The sequence below is a fragment of the Myotis yumanensis genome, unplaced genomic scaffold, assembly GCF_028538775.1.
Source record: "Myotis yumanensis isolate MYYU_CA2020_CCGP unplaced genomic scaffold, mMyoYum1.0.hap1 SCAF_5, whole genome shotgun sequence".
Lineage (NCBI taxonomy): Eukaryota > Metazoa > Chordata > Mammalia > Chiroptera > Vespertilionidae > Myotis > Myotis yumanensis.
Window position 1 is genome coordinate 1,248,187 of NW_027223756.1, and position 15,459 is coordinate 1,263,645.

Below are 15,459 nucleotides of genomic sequence, written 5' to 3' on the forward strand. Positions count from 1 at the left end.
CACCACCTGCCTCAGGTCACACCTGTCTGAAATGAGAGTCGAGTGTAGGCCTCCACCGGCCCAGCCGGTCACGGGAGGGGCTGCTGGGGCAGGGGAAGCAGGTGGCCAGGGGCAGCTGGGCGGGAGGCACCATGGCCACCTCCCTCCCTGGCTGCTCCCATCCGTCTGTCGGGGGAAACGGCCAGCACGCGGCAGCCTCTCGCCCTCGTTCCGTGGCGGATCCCGCGCAGCCGGCGGTCACCTGCTGGGGGCGTCGCGCCACGCCTGCCCGCTGGAAGCTGTGCCTGGAGGCCCTCCTTCCCAGCAGCACCTGTGCCAGCCGCCCGTGCGGCCGGCCTGTTTAGCACGTGGAGTGAAACTGTGATCATCACACAGTGAGCCCGCAAGCAAACTAGCATCAGCGCCCTGGTCTGAATTTTTGGGTCTGAAATTAAACTTAATGCTGGTTTTGAGTGCTGAGTGGTTTGTTTGTTTTTAAAAAAATGTACTTTTATTGATTTCAGAGGAAGAAAGAAACACCCATGAGAGAGAATCATGAATTGGCTGCCTCCTGCAGGCCCCACACTGGGGGTTGAGCCTGCAACCGGGGCAGGTGCCCTGAGCGGAAATCGAACCGTGACCTCCTGGTTTTCAGGCAGATGCTCAGCCCCTGAGCATGCTGGCCGGGCTGAGCGGTATTCTCTACCGAGGAAAGAAAAACTAAGGATTTATTTTAATAAACACCGAGAGCCCGGAGGTGGTCACACGGCAAACCAGACGCTCGCAGCCGTGCTAATCCGGAGCGAAGGGCCGCCTGGAGCCCACGCAGACACCCGGTCCTCATGGCGGGCGCTCTCACCCGCGGGCGTCACAGCCACGCTGAGGGTCCTGCTTCCAGATCAGCGCCTGCTCCCGGGAGTTCATAACCCGACTCACAAGGCAAGACACGCACGCAAGTGCCACAGCCGCAAAGCGGTCACTCAGCATCTGGAACAATCTCTACAAACAGAGCCGTTAACACACCTGAGCAACCCCCACGTGTGGACAGTGTAAGCGGGAGAAACACGTCTTCTTTGAGGAAGTTTATTGTTACATTTTTGCAATAATAGATGAGGCACCACTATCTCCTGCTCCTCCAGCGTCTCAATACAAAAGACAATATTCAAGGGTGACAGTGAAATTAAGATAAAAAATTACAAAAGCCGAGGCTTCCGAGACAAGGACTAGTCTATGTGGAGAAAGTTGTAAATGGTTTAGTTCAGCCTCACAAACAGGAACTTCTGCTCCGGTCAGGCGCCTCCCAGGACTCGGAGCAGCGCCTGGCGCAGTGAGAAGCCCACAGGGCGAGGGGTGGCCGAGCTGGTCGGGGTCCCGGCCTCCGGGCCATCCAGCCCCGCTCACCCGGTCACAGTCCCTCACACTCACACGAAAGTGAGGAGCAAACGGCTCGGCCTGGCTAGAGCAAAGCGCTCAGGGCCGGGGGCGGGGGGCAGGGGCCCGGCTGGGACCCAGCCGCCTCTCCTGAGCCCCGATTCCCGGTCGGGGAGGACCAGCCCGCTCCTCACACCCGAGACCCGGCGCCCCGACCTCAGAACCGCCTGCCCGAGCTGCCCTGTGCTCCTCCCCTCCAGGCCACACGGGCTGGTCCCGGCCGCAGCCTCAGCCTCAGCTGGTGGACAGCCGCAGGGGCAGCCCCCAAACAGCACCTTCTAACCAGAGCCAACCCTCAGCGCACGCACCAAGCACTTCCACGCTGTGCATGTCCTCACCAAACACAGTGACAGGTGACTCAGGAGCAGGCGGCCTCCCTTCCCTCTGGGTCAGCCCCTGCCCAGACCCACGGCTGCCGGGCCTGCTGACACGGAGCCGAGGGAGGCGCGAAGGGACCCAGGAGGGGCCCAGGGTGGCCTTGGGACAGGGGCCGGGACGTGACGAGGCCAGTGAATTCTGCTGCCGGTTAGCCAGGGAGCGCTTTCCTTTTCTCTCCAGTGCTGGGCGAGCCCTAGCCCCGAGGACCGCAGTGGAGGGACCCGCACGGCAGTGAAGGGTGGGCCTCCAGGGGGCCCGCAGCTCCCGCACCCCGAGCTGGGAGACGTGTAGTGTGGAATCCTAGAGGCAGAGCCTGGACAGGACCCGGTGCAGGCGGCCTGAGAAGGGACCGGCTGTGAGAGGCACTGGGGGTGGCGGCCGCCTGCAGGACCCAGGTGGGTGCGGGGGCCGGGGCTTCCTGAAGGCCAGTGTCTGCGGTGCACAGGCTGCGTGCTGGACATGGGCTGCGCTCACCCTGCGGCTCCCGAAGCTGCGGACAGGAAGCCGGGCTGCGCCACAGCGGCCGCCGCAGGCACGAGGCACGCAGGGGGTGGGGGGGGGTGTCTGCGGGGAGGGGGTGGCAGGGCAGGGCGGTGGGAGTAATGAGCACCGCCGAGCGCCGTGTGGAGGGACGAGCCCTGTCCACGTGACGGGCCAGGTGACAGCAGGAGGACAGCGCCCCCGGGCATTAAGGCACGGCAGGCCGGAGCCCACCCCGCCCCCAAGGCTGGGGTCTGGGACGGGCACAGGAGCTTTAAAAGGCAACGCGGTCCCTCCGGGCGGGCCCACCGGCCGTGTCTGCGCGCTGGGCCGCCTACCGCATAGGCGAGGCTCCGGGTTAGCGGCAGGGAGGCCTGCGGGTTAGAGGGAGAGCCGGGCGGGCGGTCTGTGCTGGCGGTAGAGACGCACACACACGCGGACACACACCGGGACACGCGGGCGCGCGCTGCTCAGGGCGGCAATGGCGTCCTGTGGAAAGCCGTGCTCCTCGACGGCGGTCGCCCCAGCTGCCCGGAGCTCAGTAGTGTACCTTCCCCGGATTCAGTAGCTCGTGGCGGCCCCGCAGGTCTGGCCGCGGGGAGGAGGCGGGGCGGCGGCCTCACTGCAGCATGATGTCCTTGAGGTTCTCCTGCAGGATGGTGTCCTTGACGGCGTGGAAGACGAAGCGGATGTTCTCCGTGTCGATGGCCGTGGTGAAGTGGTGGAAGAGCGCCTTGCTGCGGTTGCGGCGCCGGCGGTCGAAGCACTGCACCAGGTAGCGCTGCACGTCCTCCAGCCGGTGCGGGTCGCCGCGGAAGTCGGGGAAGTGCTTGCTGATGCTGACGCTGCGCACCTTCTCCACCAGCAGGTCCATCTTGTTGAGGAAGAGGATGATGGACACGTTGACGAAGAGCTTGTTGTTGACGATGGTCTCGAAGATGTTCATGGACTCCAGCAGCCGGTTGGTGCGCCGGTCCTCCATGAGCACCTGGTCGTACTCGCTGGAGGACACCATGAACAGGATGGACGTGATCCCGTCAAAGCACTGGAACCACTTCTGGCGCTGGGACCGCTGGCCGCCCACGTCCACCATCTTGAAGGGGATCTTCTTGATCACAAAGTCGTGCTCCACGATGCCCTTGGTGGCCTTCCTGGCCAGCAGGATGTCCTGCTTGCTGGGGAAGTAGTTCTGCAAGACAGGGGGGCGGGAGCTTAGAGGGGGGAGGGAGCTTAGAGGGGGGGGAGGAGAGCTTAGGGAGGGGGGAGGAGAGCTTAGGGAGGAGAGCTGAGGGAGGGGGAGGAGAGCTTAGGGAGGGGGGAGGAGAGCTTAGGGAGGGGGGAGGGGAGCTGAGGGAGGGGGGGAGGAGAGCTTAGGGAGGGGGGAGGAGAGCTTAGGGAGGAGAGCTGAGGGAGGGGGAGGAGAGCTTAGGGAGGGGGGAGGAGAGCTTAGGGAGGGGGGAGGGGAGCTTAGGGAGGGGGGGAGGGGAGCTGAGGGAGGGGGGAGGAGAGCTGAGGGAGGGGGGAGGAGAGCTGAGGGAGGGGGGAGGAGAGCTGAGGGAGGGAGGAGAGCTTAGAGAGGGGGGGAGGAGAGCTGAGGGAGGGGGAGGAGAGCTTAGGGAGGGGGGAGGAGAGCTTAGAGAGGGGGGAGGAGAGCTGAGGGAGGGGGAGGAGAGCTGAGGGAGGGGGGAGGAGAGCTGAGGGAGGGGGGAGGGGAGCTGAGGGAGGGGGGAGGAGAGCTTAGGGAGGGGGGAGGGGAGCTGAGGGAGGGGGGAGGAGAGCTGAGGGAGGGGGGAGGAGAGCTGAGGGAGGGGGGAGGAGAGCTGAGGGAGGGAGGAGAACTTAGAGAGGGGGGAGGAGAGCTTAGGGAGGGGGGAGGAGAGCTTAGGGAGGGGGGGAGGGGAGCTTAGGGAGGGGGGAGGGGAGCTTAGGGAGGGGGAAGGAGAGCTGAGGGAGGGGGGAGGGGAGCTTAGGGACGGGGGAGGAGAGCTTAGGGAGGGGGGAGGAGAGCTTAGAGGGGGGAGGAGAGCTTAGGGACGGGGGAGGAGAGCTTAGGGAGGGGGGAGGGAGCTTAGAGGGGGGAGGAGAGCTTAGAGGGAGGAGGAGAGCTTAGGGAGGGGGGAGGAGAGCTTAGGGAGGGGGGAGGAGAATTTAGGGAGGGGGGAGGAGAGCTTAGAGAGGGGGGAGGAGAGCTTAGAGAGGGGGGAGGAGAGCTTAGGGAGGGGGGAGGGAGCTTAGAGGGGGGAGGAGAGCTTAGAGGGGGGAGGAGAGTTTAGGGAGGGGGGAGGAGAGCTTAGAGAGGGCAGGGAACAGGGGTCAGGAGGAGAGACAGTCCCAGGGGCTTGGAGGAGTCGCACCAAATACCAAAGGCCACGCTGGCTGGCTGGTAGAACGTGAGCTGTGCTGGGACCAGCGGGCTGGGGGCTGCCGCCGCCCGAGGGAGCCACGGGAGGGGCAGGTACCGGGACCCTCACTGCTCCCGGGGAACACCTCGCGCTCTGTCTTCGCCACAGGAACAAGCCGTCTATTTTTGTTTCTGCGCCACAGCCACCGTTCACTCCCCTAACTTCAGAGCAAATGCATTCCAAGCCTCGCCGGGAACCAGTGTCCCGGAGGTCTCCGCACCTCCAGGATGTTCCTGGAGGGGAGCTTCAGGGCTTTAGCCGCGGGCAGGCGGGCGTGGGAAGTCTCAGAGCCCGGAGTCATCCCTTTGCGACCCACGTGACCCCCAGGTGGGTGCTCAGGACACAGTCTCCCCAAACCCAACAGGGACAGCAACGCCTCAGGACCAGCTACCAACCCGCAGGGCAGACGGGACCCGCTGCAGGTGGGCGGGAGCCCGCAGGGGAGAGACACTCCCGGTCCGGTCCGGCAGCGAGGGAGAGAGGAGCCGGAGCGAGAGGCCGCAGGGGAAGCCGTCTGAGAGAGGGACCTGCCGGGTGGGCTTGTGAGGATGCTGACTGGCGGCGGGAGGGCGGCACCCACACGGACACGCCGCGAGAAGCCGGGAAAGCCCGGCCGCTGGCGGGTGGCTGGCCTTAGGAAAGGCTGCAGTTTTCCGGGAGCGACAGTGGTGTGTGGTTTTGATTTCTGAAGTCTTACCTTTCGGAGACAGGCTCTGACGTATCATCAATGAGATAATATAACGAGGGATATGTTCCTGGGAGGGGGTGGGGCTGATCGAACAAGACGGGTCACAAGTAATCATTGTTCAACCTGGGGTTTCATGGACTTTTTTTTTTTTTAAGCAGCTTTCTTTTTAAAATTAATTAGTTAGCTGTTGTTGTTAATCCTCACCTGAGAATCTTTTCCCCCTAATTTTTAGAGAGAGTGGAAGGGGGAGAGACAGAGAGAGGGAAAGATCGCTTTGAAAGAGACACACCGATTGGTTGCCTAATGCCAGAGCCTGCAACTGAGGTACATGCCCTTGACCAGAATCGAACCTGGGACCCTCAAGTCCGCAGGCCGACGCTCTGTCTGCTGAGCCAGACCAGCCAGGGCTCATTAACTCTTCATGTTGGTACATGTTTGAATCTTCCACAATAAAAAGTTACAATGCCCGCCTCCCTGACGGGGTCTGGGCGAAGGGATTCTGGCAGAAACACCGCCTCCATGTGAGTCAGCGGGACTGGCGGTCTATGAACAGGAGTGGAGTTCCCTCGAGGGAATGGGGTGGCCCTTCCCAGCGAGGCCGTGGCATCGTCCTCCCACGGTCACCGGGCGCAGCAGCCGGCTCCTCAGTCCAGCGAAGCCCCGGCCACCTGAGCTGCTTTGTTCTCCACAGTCGGGGGCGGGTCTGTACTCACCAGCTGGCCGATCCGGTCCAGGTTGTCCAGGAAGTACTTCACCGACTCGCCCTGTCAGGGAGGAAGAACAGCCAGAGCTCAGTGTCACGGCCCAGGACTCTCATGGCCCAGGGCTCTCGTGGCCCAGGGCTCTCGTGGCCCAGGGCTCTCACAGGCCTAGGACTCTTGCGGCCTGGGTGTCTCGCGGCCCAGGGCTCTCGCCGCCTGGGTGTCTCGGGGCCCAGGGCTCTCGCCGCCTGGGTGTCTCGGGGCCCAGGGCTCTCGCCGCCTGGGTGTCTCGGGGCCCAGGGCTCTCGCCGCCTGGGTGTCTCGGGGCCCAGGGCTCTCGCCGCCTGGGTGTCTCGGGGCCCAGGGCTCTCGCCGCCTGGGTGTCTTGCGGCCCAGGGCTCTCGCCGCCTGGGTGTCTCGGGGCCCAGGGCTCTCGCCGCCTGGGTGTCTCACGGCCCAGGGCTCTCACAGGCCTAGGGCTCTCGCGGTCTGGGTGTCTCGGGGCCCAGGGCTCTCTCGGCCCAGGGCTCTCTCGGCCCAGGGCTCTCGCGGCCTGGGTGTCTCGCGGCCCTGGGCTCTCACAGGCCTAGGGCTCTGCTCCTTCACTGAGGCTCTGCGGGAGGCGGGCTGCACCTTGGGAAAAGCCAGGCGACACGACCCGCACCCGCGGCAGCGCCATCGAGACCTCGGAGGGAACGAGTGGGAGGAGCGAGGTCACGCCGAGCCGTGGCTCATAAAGAGGAAAAGGAGCTGGAGGACAGGGCCCAGCTCTGACGAATCCCCCCCCCCCCCCCCCCCCCGGTCCCAGCGGAGCACCCAGCGTCCACTTCCTTTCGGGAAGGGCCAGCCTCCCATTCTACAGCGAGGCCTCTGGCTGCCTTGTCTGAGGGCAGAACAGTCTTCCTGCTGGAGCACGGAGCACGGAGCACAGAGCACGGAGCACGGAGCACGCTGAGCAGATGCAGCCCCCTCCCCCGCACCAGGCCAGGAGGCTGTGGGCGTTGACTGGGACCATCCGCTCTGGGAGGCGAGTGGCCAGCGTGGAAAGGCACCCGCAGCTCCAGGGAGAAAGACACCTCCCCTCCCGCAGCCGCCTCGCCACGTGACTGCAGGCCCCTCCCCTCCCGCACGCGGCCCTGGCGGCCGGGAAGCCAGGATCCGGGCCTCGGAGGCAGTGCGTCCGCCCGCGGCTGTCCGTGTCCTTGCTTCGTCTGCACCCCCTGCCTCTCCCACGCGGACAGGAAACAGCTGTGAGGGAAAGAGCTGCGGAGCCCCCACCAAACCTGCCCGTGGCGCAGGCCCTTCGGCGCTTACAATGGAGACTGCGAGCCTCCCACGGGGAGCGTGAGCCCCTGGCCACCACCCGGGCCAGCACGACAGGACTGGCATTAGTCTCACCTCGGTGACTGTCAGCTAAAGCAAACCCCAGGTTAGCTGGCGGATAGGACAGCACCCAGTCCCCACGACAACATGCGTCATGTCCAGGGTGCCACCCAGAATCACTCACTATGTGGAGAGCCAGGAAATGGCCCTTATCCTCAAGGAAAAACAGTCACAGACAGCAACGCAAATAACCCAGACACCGGGATTGCCAGACACAGGCTTTACAGCAGCTGCCGTAATTATGTTCAACTAGGGAATATGCTTACAATGGATAAAGGCATACAAATCTTAGCAGGTACACAGGAAATACAAAGGGCGCCAAGTAGAAATTGTAGAAGTTAAATGTACAGATTCTAAAAGAAAAAAATTAGCAGACGGACTTAACAGACTGGAGATGACACAGAAAGAATTCATGAGCTTGGAAATGAAAAGATTCACGAAGCAGACAGCAGCTGTGGCGTCCGTGGGGCAACAGCAGAAGGTCTCACACCTTAACTGGAACCCAACTGGAGAGGGAGAGCCGGGCAGGAAGAATGCTTTTTGTAAAAAAAGCGCAACACTTTCCTAATCTGGTAAAAGATATAAGTTTACAGATTTCAGGAAGCTCACAAATTCCAAACACAGTGAACGCGGAGAAAGCCGTGCTCGGGGTCCGCGCACTTCGAAGTGGAAACCTCACTGTTCCGGTCCCGTCCTCACGAGGAAAACGCTGAGCGAGCTGAACATCAACAACTCTCCTGAGATCCCGCTGAGAACGGAGGGCACAGCTGACTGTGGCCCCGCCCACCAGGGACGGGCAAATACAGAGAATCACAGCCTCTCGGGACCAGAGATGTGGCTGGAGCGACCGGCACTATGTCCAGCTTTCAACAGAAAATCACAAGACACGCTCCAAGGCAGGAATCGGCGTGAGAAGACAGAGCCAGCGTCAGAACCAGGCTCGTACCATTTTTCCTTCTGCTATACATTTTGTATTTTGCAATAATTCTAGATGCACAGGAAGCTACAAAGACAGTACAGAGAGGTCCCGAGTGCCTGCACCCATTTCTCTCGATGGCCCGCCTGACAGACAGTGCAGTGTCAGCGCCGGGACCGACACGGGCACGGCGCGTGCATCGGCTCTCAGCGCCCTATCACGTCTGTAGGCGTGTGTAACCCCCCCCTCGCAACGGAGACGACAGCATGGCATCCACCCCCGGAACCTGACCTGGGCCGAGAGGTCTTCGTTGGGACCCCAAAAGCACAGTCCGTGAGAAAGTCATTTCTGAAAAAGCCCGTGTTGGTACCATTGAAATTCACAACTTCCGTTCCGCCCAGACCCTCCTAAGAGGACGGGGAGACGACCTACAGGACTCACTTGGCCCCACAGGAGGACCGTCTGGAGCAGATGAAGAACTCGGACACTCGGCCATAATTAATCCCTCCAAACAGGGAACGGGCAGGAGGCTGCGGAGACTTCACCGGAGGAGGACAGCGGCAGGTCAGCCGAGGACAGGCGCTCACTCCACCGGCTCCCAGGACACGCCGCCTCCTGACGCTCAGGCCGAGCCTGGGGCCAGGCAGAGCAGCTCGTCTCCCCGTCCTCTTGAGGGTCTGGGCAGAACAGAAGCTCTGAATTTCAATGGTACCAACACGGGCCTTTTTCAGAAATGACTCTCACGGACTGTGCTTTTGGTGTCACATCGAAGAACTCGCCGCCCAGGTCAGGTTCCGGGGGTGGATGCCACGCTGTCGTCTCCGCTGGGCCTCTGGCCTGGGCTCATCACGGCCGACTCCAACGCGGGTGGGTCGGAAGCTGGCTGGCAGGCTCCACGGGGACAGCCCCTGCGTGCCACCCACTCATCCCACAGAGCAGCCCCTCCACGCACGCAGCACCCCCACGCCCGGCATTCACCGATCAGGGTTAAAACTGAGAGAATCAGAAAACACGAGGCTACGCGAGCACGTCTGCAGCCAGCCACTGCGGGACGCCATCACGCCCCACGGGCCTCTGCGTTGCGCACCCTTGATGGAAGGAGGGGAGGAGAGCTGTCTCATCTGGTCTCATCTCGTGCTGAGGACCCTCCCCCAGGCCTCCAGCACCCGGCCAGAGCGCAGAGACCACCCTGCACTGGGCGCAGGGCACGGCCGCGGTGGCGTGTGAGACGACAGGACGTGGGGTGGGGGGTCCCGTGGAACCAGCACCCTGAGACCCACACGGAGACGCTCCAAACGCAGCAGTGACCTCGAGACGCATCCGGGGCGATTCTGCAGCCTCTCACCCACGTGTAGGACTCGGCTCCCGGTGCCGCCCCCACACCCGCTCCTTAACCCTCCAGGGAATCAGGCAGGGCCATGGCACCCGCTTCACAGACGACAGGACCGAGGCGCTGGGCCAGGAACCTGCCACGCAGCCAGGTGTGCGGCTCCTCAGCGCTGTGCGGGGCCACCAGGCGGGAAACACCCAGGAGGGAACCGCGCAGCGAGCCCAGGCCAGCGGGCAGGAGGCTGTCAGGTGGCGGCAGCGAGAGGGCCGGCGGCTGCGGCCAAGTGCGGGCAGCGGGACTGGCTCGGCGCCTTAAACTGCTGACGGCCTCAGACCTTCTGCGGTCTCACAGGCTGAGACAAATGTCTGTATCTGGTTTTCAAAAGAGCGAGAGAGCGAGAGAGCGAGAGAGAGAGAGAGCGAGAGAGAGAGAAAGGCAGTGCAGGCCCCGAGCCGCGCCCCTCGGCAGGTTTCCGGAAGGTGCTCAGATCCTGCGAACTCCCAGCTGCCGGCCACGCTTCTCAAAGCCGGTGACGGGCGCCCCTGGCCCTCCGCCCTCCTGCCACCAGGAAGCAGCAGAGGCTTCATCTTAGACCCCACACACGGCAATGCCATCCACACTCAACCCTAAAAGGCAGTAACCACAACAGAGACCTCGAGGCGCGGAGTCCGGAGCGGCGGTCGCCATCCACGGCCGCTGGCATCCACGAGGCCCAAAGGCTGGCGGCCGCTGGTCCAGAGGGAAGCCCGAGAGCCGGTGCCGTGACGTGTGGCCGCGGACCCTGGCCCTTGGCTGTCCTCTCCCGCGTCCCCGCTCTGCCTCGGGAACGAGGGGTGGGGAGTGGCTGAGAAGACGGCCCAGGGCGGGTTATCCGGCCTCCACTCCCCGTCACTCGGGCTGGCGCTGAGCAGCGCTGCCCCGTGTGGCCCCGATGACCCCGTTTGGTGCACCTCCCTCACGCGCCGGACGATGCCTGGCCACAGGAGGCGCCACGCCAGCCCCACGCCTTCCCCGGCACAGCCGGACGCACAGAGCTGGGTGCCGTCTCCAGGTGCGCGCTGGCGCCTCCCTCCGGGGCAGCGTGTTCTTCATTCCAACCCACGCCCGTGACCGCGGCTACGCCGAGGACGCCACGCCCCCCGCCCGCAGGTCCATCGAGCGCCCGCACGCACCCGCAGGACACTGTCCCTTTAAGTCCTCCCCCCTCCCTCCAACCCGGCCACTTCCTTCTCCAGCAGCATCTCTGGGAGCAAGTTTAGCTGCCGCCGCCCCACCCCCTCCAGGACGGCCCAGGCCTTCGCCAGAGGCCAATGGCCGCCCAGCTGGCCGCCCAGCTCGCTCGCAGGGCCGATGACAGGGCTGTCAGCCCCGGGGCACAGGGTGCCTCTGCACAACAGCTTTTTGGGGGGCACTGCAGATGGGAGCCTTCCTCACCCCGGCCAGGGCGGCCTGGTCCCGGCACAGCCGTGACTCCTGCTGGGACAGCTGGTTGTTCTGGGTCCAGAGCCACACAACCGACACGGAGTCACAGAGCCCAGCCTCACCCTCCTGCCCGTCTCCCCCGCCCGGGCTCAGCGTGGGAGCCTCTCCCAGGGCATCTGCAGTGGGTCACGCGGTCCCAGCCCAGCCCGCGGCTCCCTGCGCGGCCCCTCACCGTCTCCGCCCAGAGCTGCCCCCAGGCTGGGACAGGGAGAGGGGCTGTCCAAGGGCCCCTCCTGCCCACAGGTCCTGAGGTCACGGCTAGGGCTGGGGCGGGGTGCGGGTCCTAAGGAAGCCGACGAGGGGCGGGACCCGAGGCCCACGCAGGAAAGGGGGCGTTTCACTGAGCGCTGCCCGGGGACAGGAAGGGGCGACAGAGCACCCCGCGGCCCTGGGCCTGTCCCGGATCGTCGCTTCTCCACGCTCCAGCCCCCACGCACGCATCCACCTCACGCACGCCTGGGTCCCTGCTCCGGGCCTGGGTTTGCTGACAGCCGCTGCGTGAACAGCTGCCCACAGGCTACGGAATAAGTCAGGGGCCCTCACACTACGGCCCGCAGGCCACATGCAGATACAAATATTGTATTTGTTCCGTTTTGTGTTTTTACTTCAAAATAAGATCTGTGCAGTGTGCATAGGAATTTGTTCATAGTTTTTTTTAAAACTATAGTCCGGCCCTCCAACGGTCTGAGGGACAGTGAACTGGCCCTGTTTAAAAAGTCTGAGGACCCCTGGGATAAGGTGTCAGCACGCGTGCTGGGTGAGTGACAGCAACTAAAACACTGCCTCCCGCGGGCAGACGGGTCGGTGCCCTGGCTCTGCAGACACTTACATTCTGCTCCAAGCCCCGCTCGCCGTCCCATCTGTCACGCCCACAGGACAGGACGGCGGAGACAGCGGGCGCGTCCAGCTCCCCAGCCACCCACAACACCACACGCTACACTCCCCCTCCTCCCCACGGCGGCCCCCACCCCACCGCCAGCCGAGCCGCGCGGAGCAGTACGAAGCCAGTGCTCTTGGGTTGGGGGGAGGCTGGGGAGCCGGCTGGACGCGGTCCGCGCAGGGGGCACGACGGGGCCTCGCAGTGCCAGCTGGGACACGCCCCCGCCGGGTTCCTGAAAGATCGCGGGGCAGTCAGCACAGACACGCGCCAGCAGCAGCCTCTCCGTGGAGGTCCCGCCAGGTTGTGCCACGTGCCTGGCACGCGTTATCACATTTACCCGAACCTCGTGCGTCACTCCCGCGTCCCCGGCTTGGGAGGCGACCTGCCTGAGGCCAAGAGAGCCGTGCGACCCCCGTGGACGGACCAGCAAAGGCCACACGCCAGGGGTCGGCCCAGGACGGCAATCCACCCCGAGGTGGCCTGGCTGCCAGGGGAGCCTAACCCGCCCCCTCGCCGAGGAGGGCCAGGCTGAGGTCAGGGTGCTCCTCACTGGCGCTCCCCATCGCCCTGTCCTCCCCCGCTCGAGGCACAAAGGGCAGGAGGGCCCCGAGCGCTTCCCTCTGCCAGGGCCTGAGTCACGGAGCGCTGGGGCGGGCGAGGGGAGACCGGCCGGACGCCACTCACAAAGGGCGCTTGTGCTCAGGCTCCGCTGCCGCGGCTGACCTGAGCTCCGTGGAGGGAGGGACGCTCCCGCCCCTCCTCCCAGCCCCTCCTCCCAGCCCCTCCTCCCACACCGCAGAAGGGCTCTGCTGTCAGGAGTGAGGGGCTCAGGGCAGACACCTGCTGGGGGGGGGCACCCGTGCCAGGCGAGGCCCCGGAGAAGCTCGTGCCCCACGCCCAGGGGGAGTGGGGGAGCGGGAAGGAACCCCGAGCGCGGCAGGCTGTTCGCCACCCTGAGCCGTTTGTTTGCGTCTCTGGCGGAGAGGCGAGCACCCACAGGGATGCCTTCCTCTGGCCGCCTCCGGGCACGCCCCGCGTCCCAGCTGCCCCTGTGCAGTCCTCGGGTGGGAAGAGCCCGCACTCACGCGCGTCTCCACTCGAAACAGCGAGCTCACACAGAGCCGCCTCCGGTCTAAACGCCGCGCGGCCGTGGGACGGGCTCCCAGGACAAGCAGCTCAGGGCCCCGAGGCGCACCGGCTGCCGCTGCAGTCACCCCCGGACGCGCCAGGACCTCAGGGGCCTCACTCGTGCTCTCCTTCACCTGAGCGACCACAGGAGTCCACCTGCCTCCAACGCCCACAGAGCCACACAGGCGAGCCGGGCCTCCGCGCCCAGACTCCGTGCGGACGCAGCTCCAGGCGGGCCGAGCCTGCGAGATGACTCTGAGACTGACTGGCCAAGCCTCTGGTGATCTAACCTCCGTCCTGGACGGATGCCGCCGCTCTCTTCTCTGCAGCGGGACGGGCGTGAAGCACTCCCCGCCAGCTTTCCCCCCAGGAGTGGAGCTGGCAGCGGGACGCGGAGCCGGGGCCCTGCGGGCACAGCGTCCCCCAAGGCGCTGCTGGTGGGCGCCCGCGAGGGCTCGGAACCCAGCCCGGCTGCCGGGGAGCCGCCTGAGAGCCACACAGGGTGTGTCCCGGAGCAGAGCCACGGAGACCTAAGCCACCCGGACAAAGAGGACATTTGAAAGGTGTTGATAAACTGCCTCTCAAAGCATGTTTTCCGCCGTCTCAACAGAGACTTCTGCTGGATGTTTCCAAATGCGTGTCTCAAGCTCGCTACTCTCCAGGCGAGAACACTCCCTCCTCCCTCCCTCTCCCGCAGACACCGAAACAGCCTGCACTTCAGGGCTTCCTCTGAGGCCACTCGGGAAGCCACGTGGGGCTAAAGGCAGGCACCTCGGCCACACGCTGTACGTGGCTTCCCCCGTGGCTTTGTGCTGACCGCCCGGGCTCTCAACACCGTCAGCCTGTGGCAGGAGGGAGGCTGGCCACGTGTCCAGTCACGAAGAGTGAGACTCCGAGCGCAGTCCCATGGCTGCACCCACCCAACCAGAGCAGGAGACGGGGCCTGGCTCGGTGGCCGCACACAGCCCCAGGACCATGCGCGCAGGGGAGACGATGTGGGAGCACCAAGAGTCTGCTACGACCCTCTGCGCCACTCACCTGCCAGCCAGCTGCCCTGCCCACAGCCCTCCCACTCGCTGCTCTCGTCTCCTCACAGGACCCACGCGCTCACGGATGTGCACACTCGCAAACCGCACCCCGCCCATTCACGTATTTACAGTCTCCCTGGCAGACAGCTCCGTCGGGTGCAGACTTGTTTGTGTTTGCTTGCTGCTCTTTCCCAGGACTCGTAAGAGCGTCTGACACGTGGTGTCTGCTCCACAAATATGTGCTGAATGAATGAATTCCATAAAATTAAAGACACACACGCCGGGAGCACAGTTGCGAGGTGTCTCCATTAGCATACGTGACACTTCATTGAGTGAGACTCACAAAACCCCGTGTGCTCCCAGGGGCTCCCTAAGGACCCCATCACCCCGGGCAGCACTGCAGCACGTCCAGCAGCCTCCGGGAGGGTGGCCACGTGACCTGGCTCCGGCGATGAGCTGTGCCAGGCCTGCCGGCGGGTGCTCCAGGCGACCAGGCCGTCGCCCTAGAAGGAAGGGGTGACTCTTCCCCCGCACCTCCTGTCTGGGGTGCACTCGTGCCGCCTGTGGCAGGAGCCAGGCCCCGGGCCCTGGGAGGTCACCCACCCTGTCGCCTGGGCTGGTGGGCTCTGAGCTTCTCATGCGGGAAACGGTCCCGGGCTTTGCGTCACATGCAACCCTGTGACCGCCTCCTGGCACCCTCTCCCCCAGCACACGCCCCACCTGCCGCCAGCAGCAGCCCCGCTCTTTCCAAGCAGGAGTCTGGAAAGTTCCCGACTGCACCCACGGAGCATCCGTGAAGGCACTGCCCTCACCGCCCTGTCTCCTCTGGTCCACACCGTGGACGGCGGCCGCCGAAGCAGCAGTCCTCACGGAGAAAAGAGGGTTCCCGCTGAAGCCAGGCGGCCTGGCTGAGACTCATGGCGAGGAGGCAGCTGGACATAGCGGCCCTCAGGACCGCAGAAAACTCCTACGTCCCCCCCCAGCCCAGGACATAGCTGTCCTTCACCAGGCCGGCTGCTACTTCCGGTCTCACCCCGAGTCAACAGCGACCCCCTCCACGCTTCCCAGCAGCTGAAGGGGACAGGCAGCAGAGGGGCCTCCTTCCTAGAAGCACTGGGACCCGCACGAAGGGCATCTAGCCCCGCCCCCAGTGTCTCGAAAGTCTGGGGAGAGTTTTCGGAAACTGGATGAAAACAATAGCGGCAAAAGCACAGGCGCGCTTCCCAGGCAGCGAGGCTAACCCGGCCCGGCTC

General features: G+C 64.7%; 1 protein-coding gene across 1 annotated transcript in view; it reads right to left on the bottom strand.

Annotated features, from left to right (window-relative positions):
- Positions 1–1,048: 1,048 nt before the first annotated feature.
- GNA12 (G protein subunit alpha 12) overlaps positions 1,049–15,459 on the bottom strand; it is a 41,666-nt gene continuing 27,255 nt past the window's right edge. Inside the window, exons 3-4 of the mRNA XM_070414293.1 lie at positions 6,072–6,122; positions 1,049–3,457 (exon numbers count right to left, since the gene is read on the bottom strand). Coding sequence (XP_070270394.1) covers positions 2,888–3,457; positions 6,072–6,122 — 621 coding nt within the window. The 3' untranslated portion in view covers positions 1,049–2,887. The remainder of the gene's footprint in view (positions 3,458–6,071; positions 6,123–15,459) is intronic.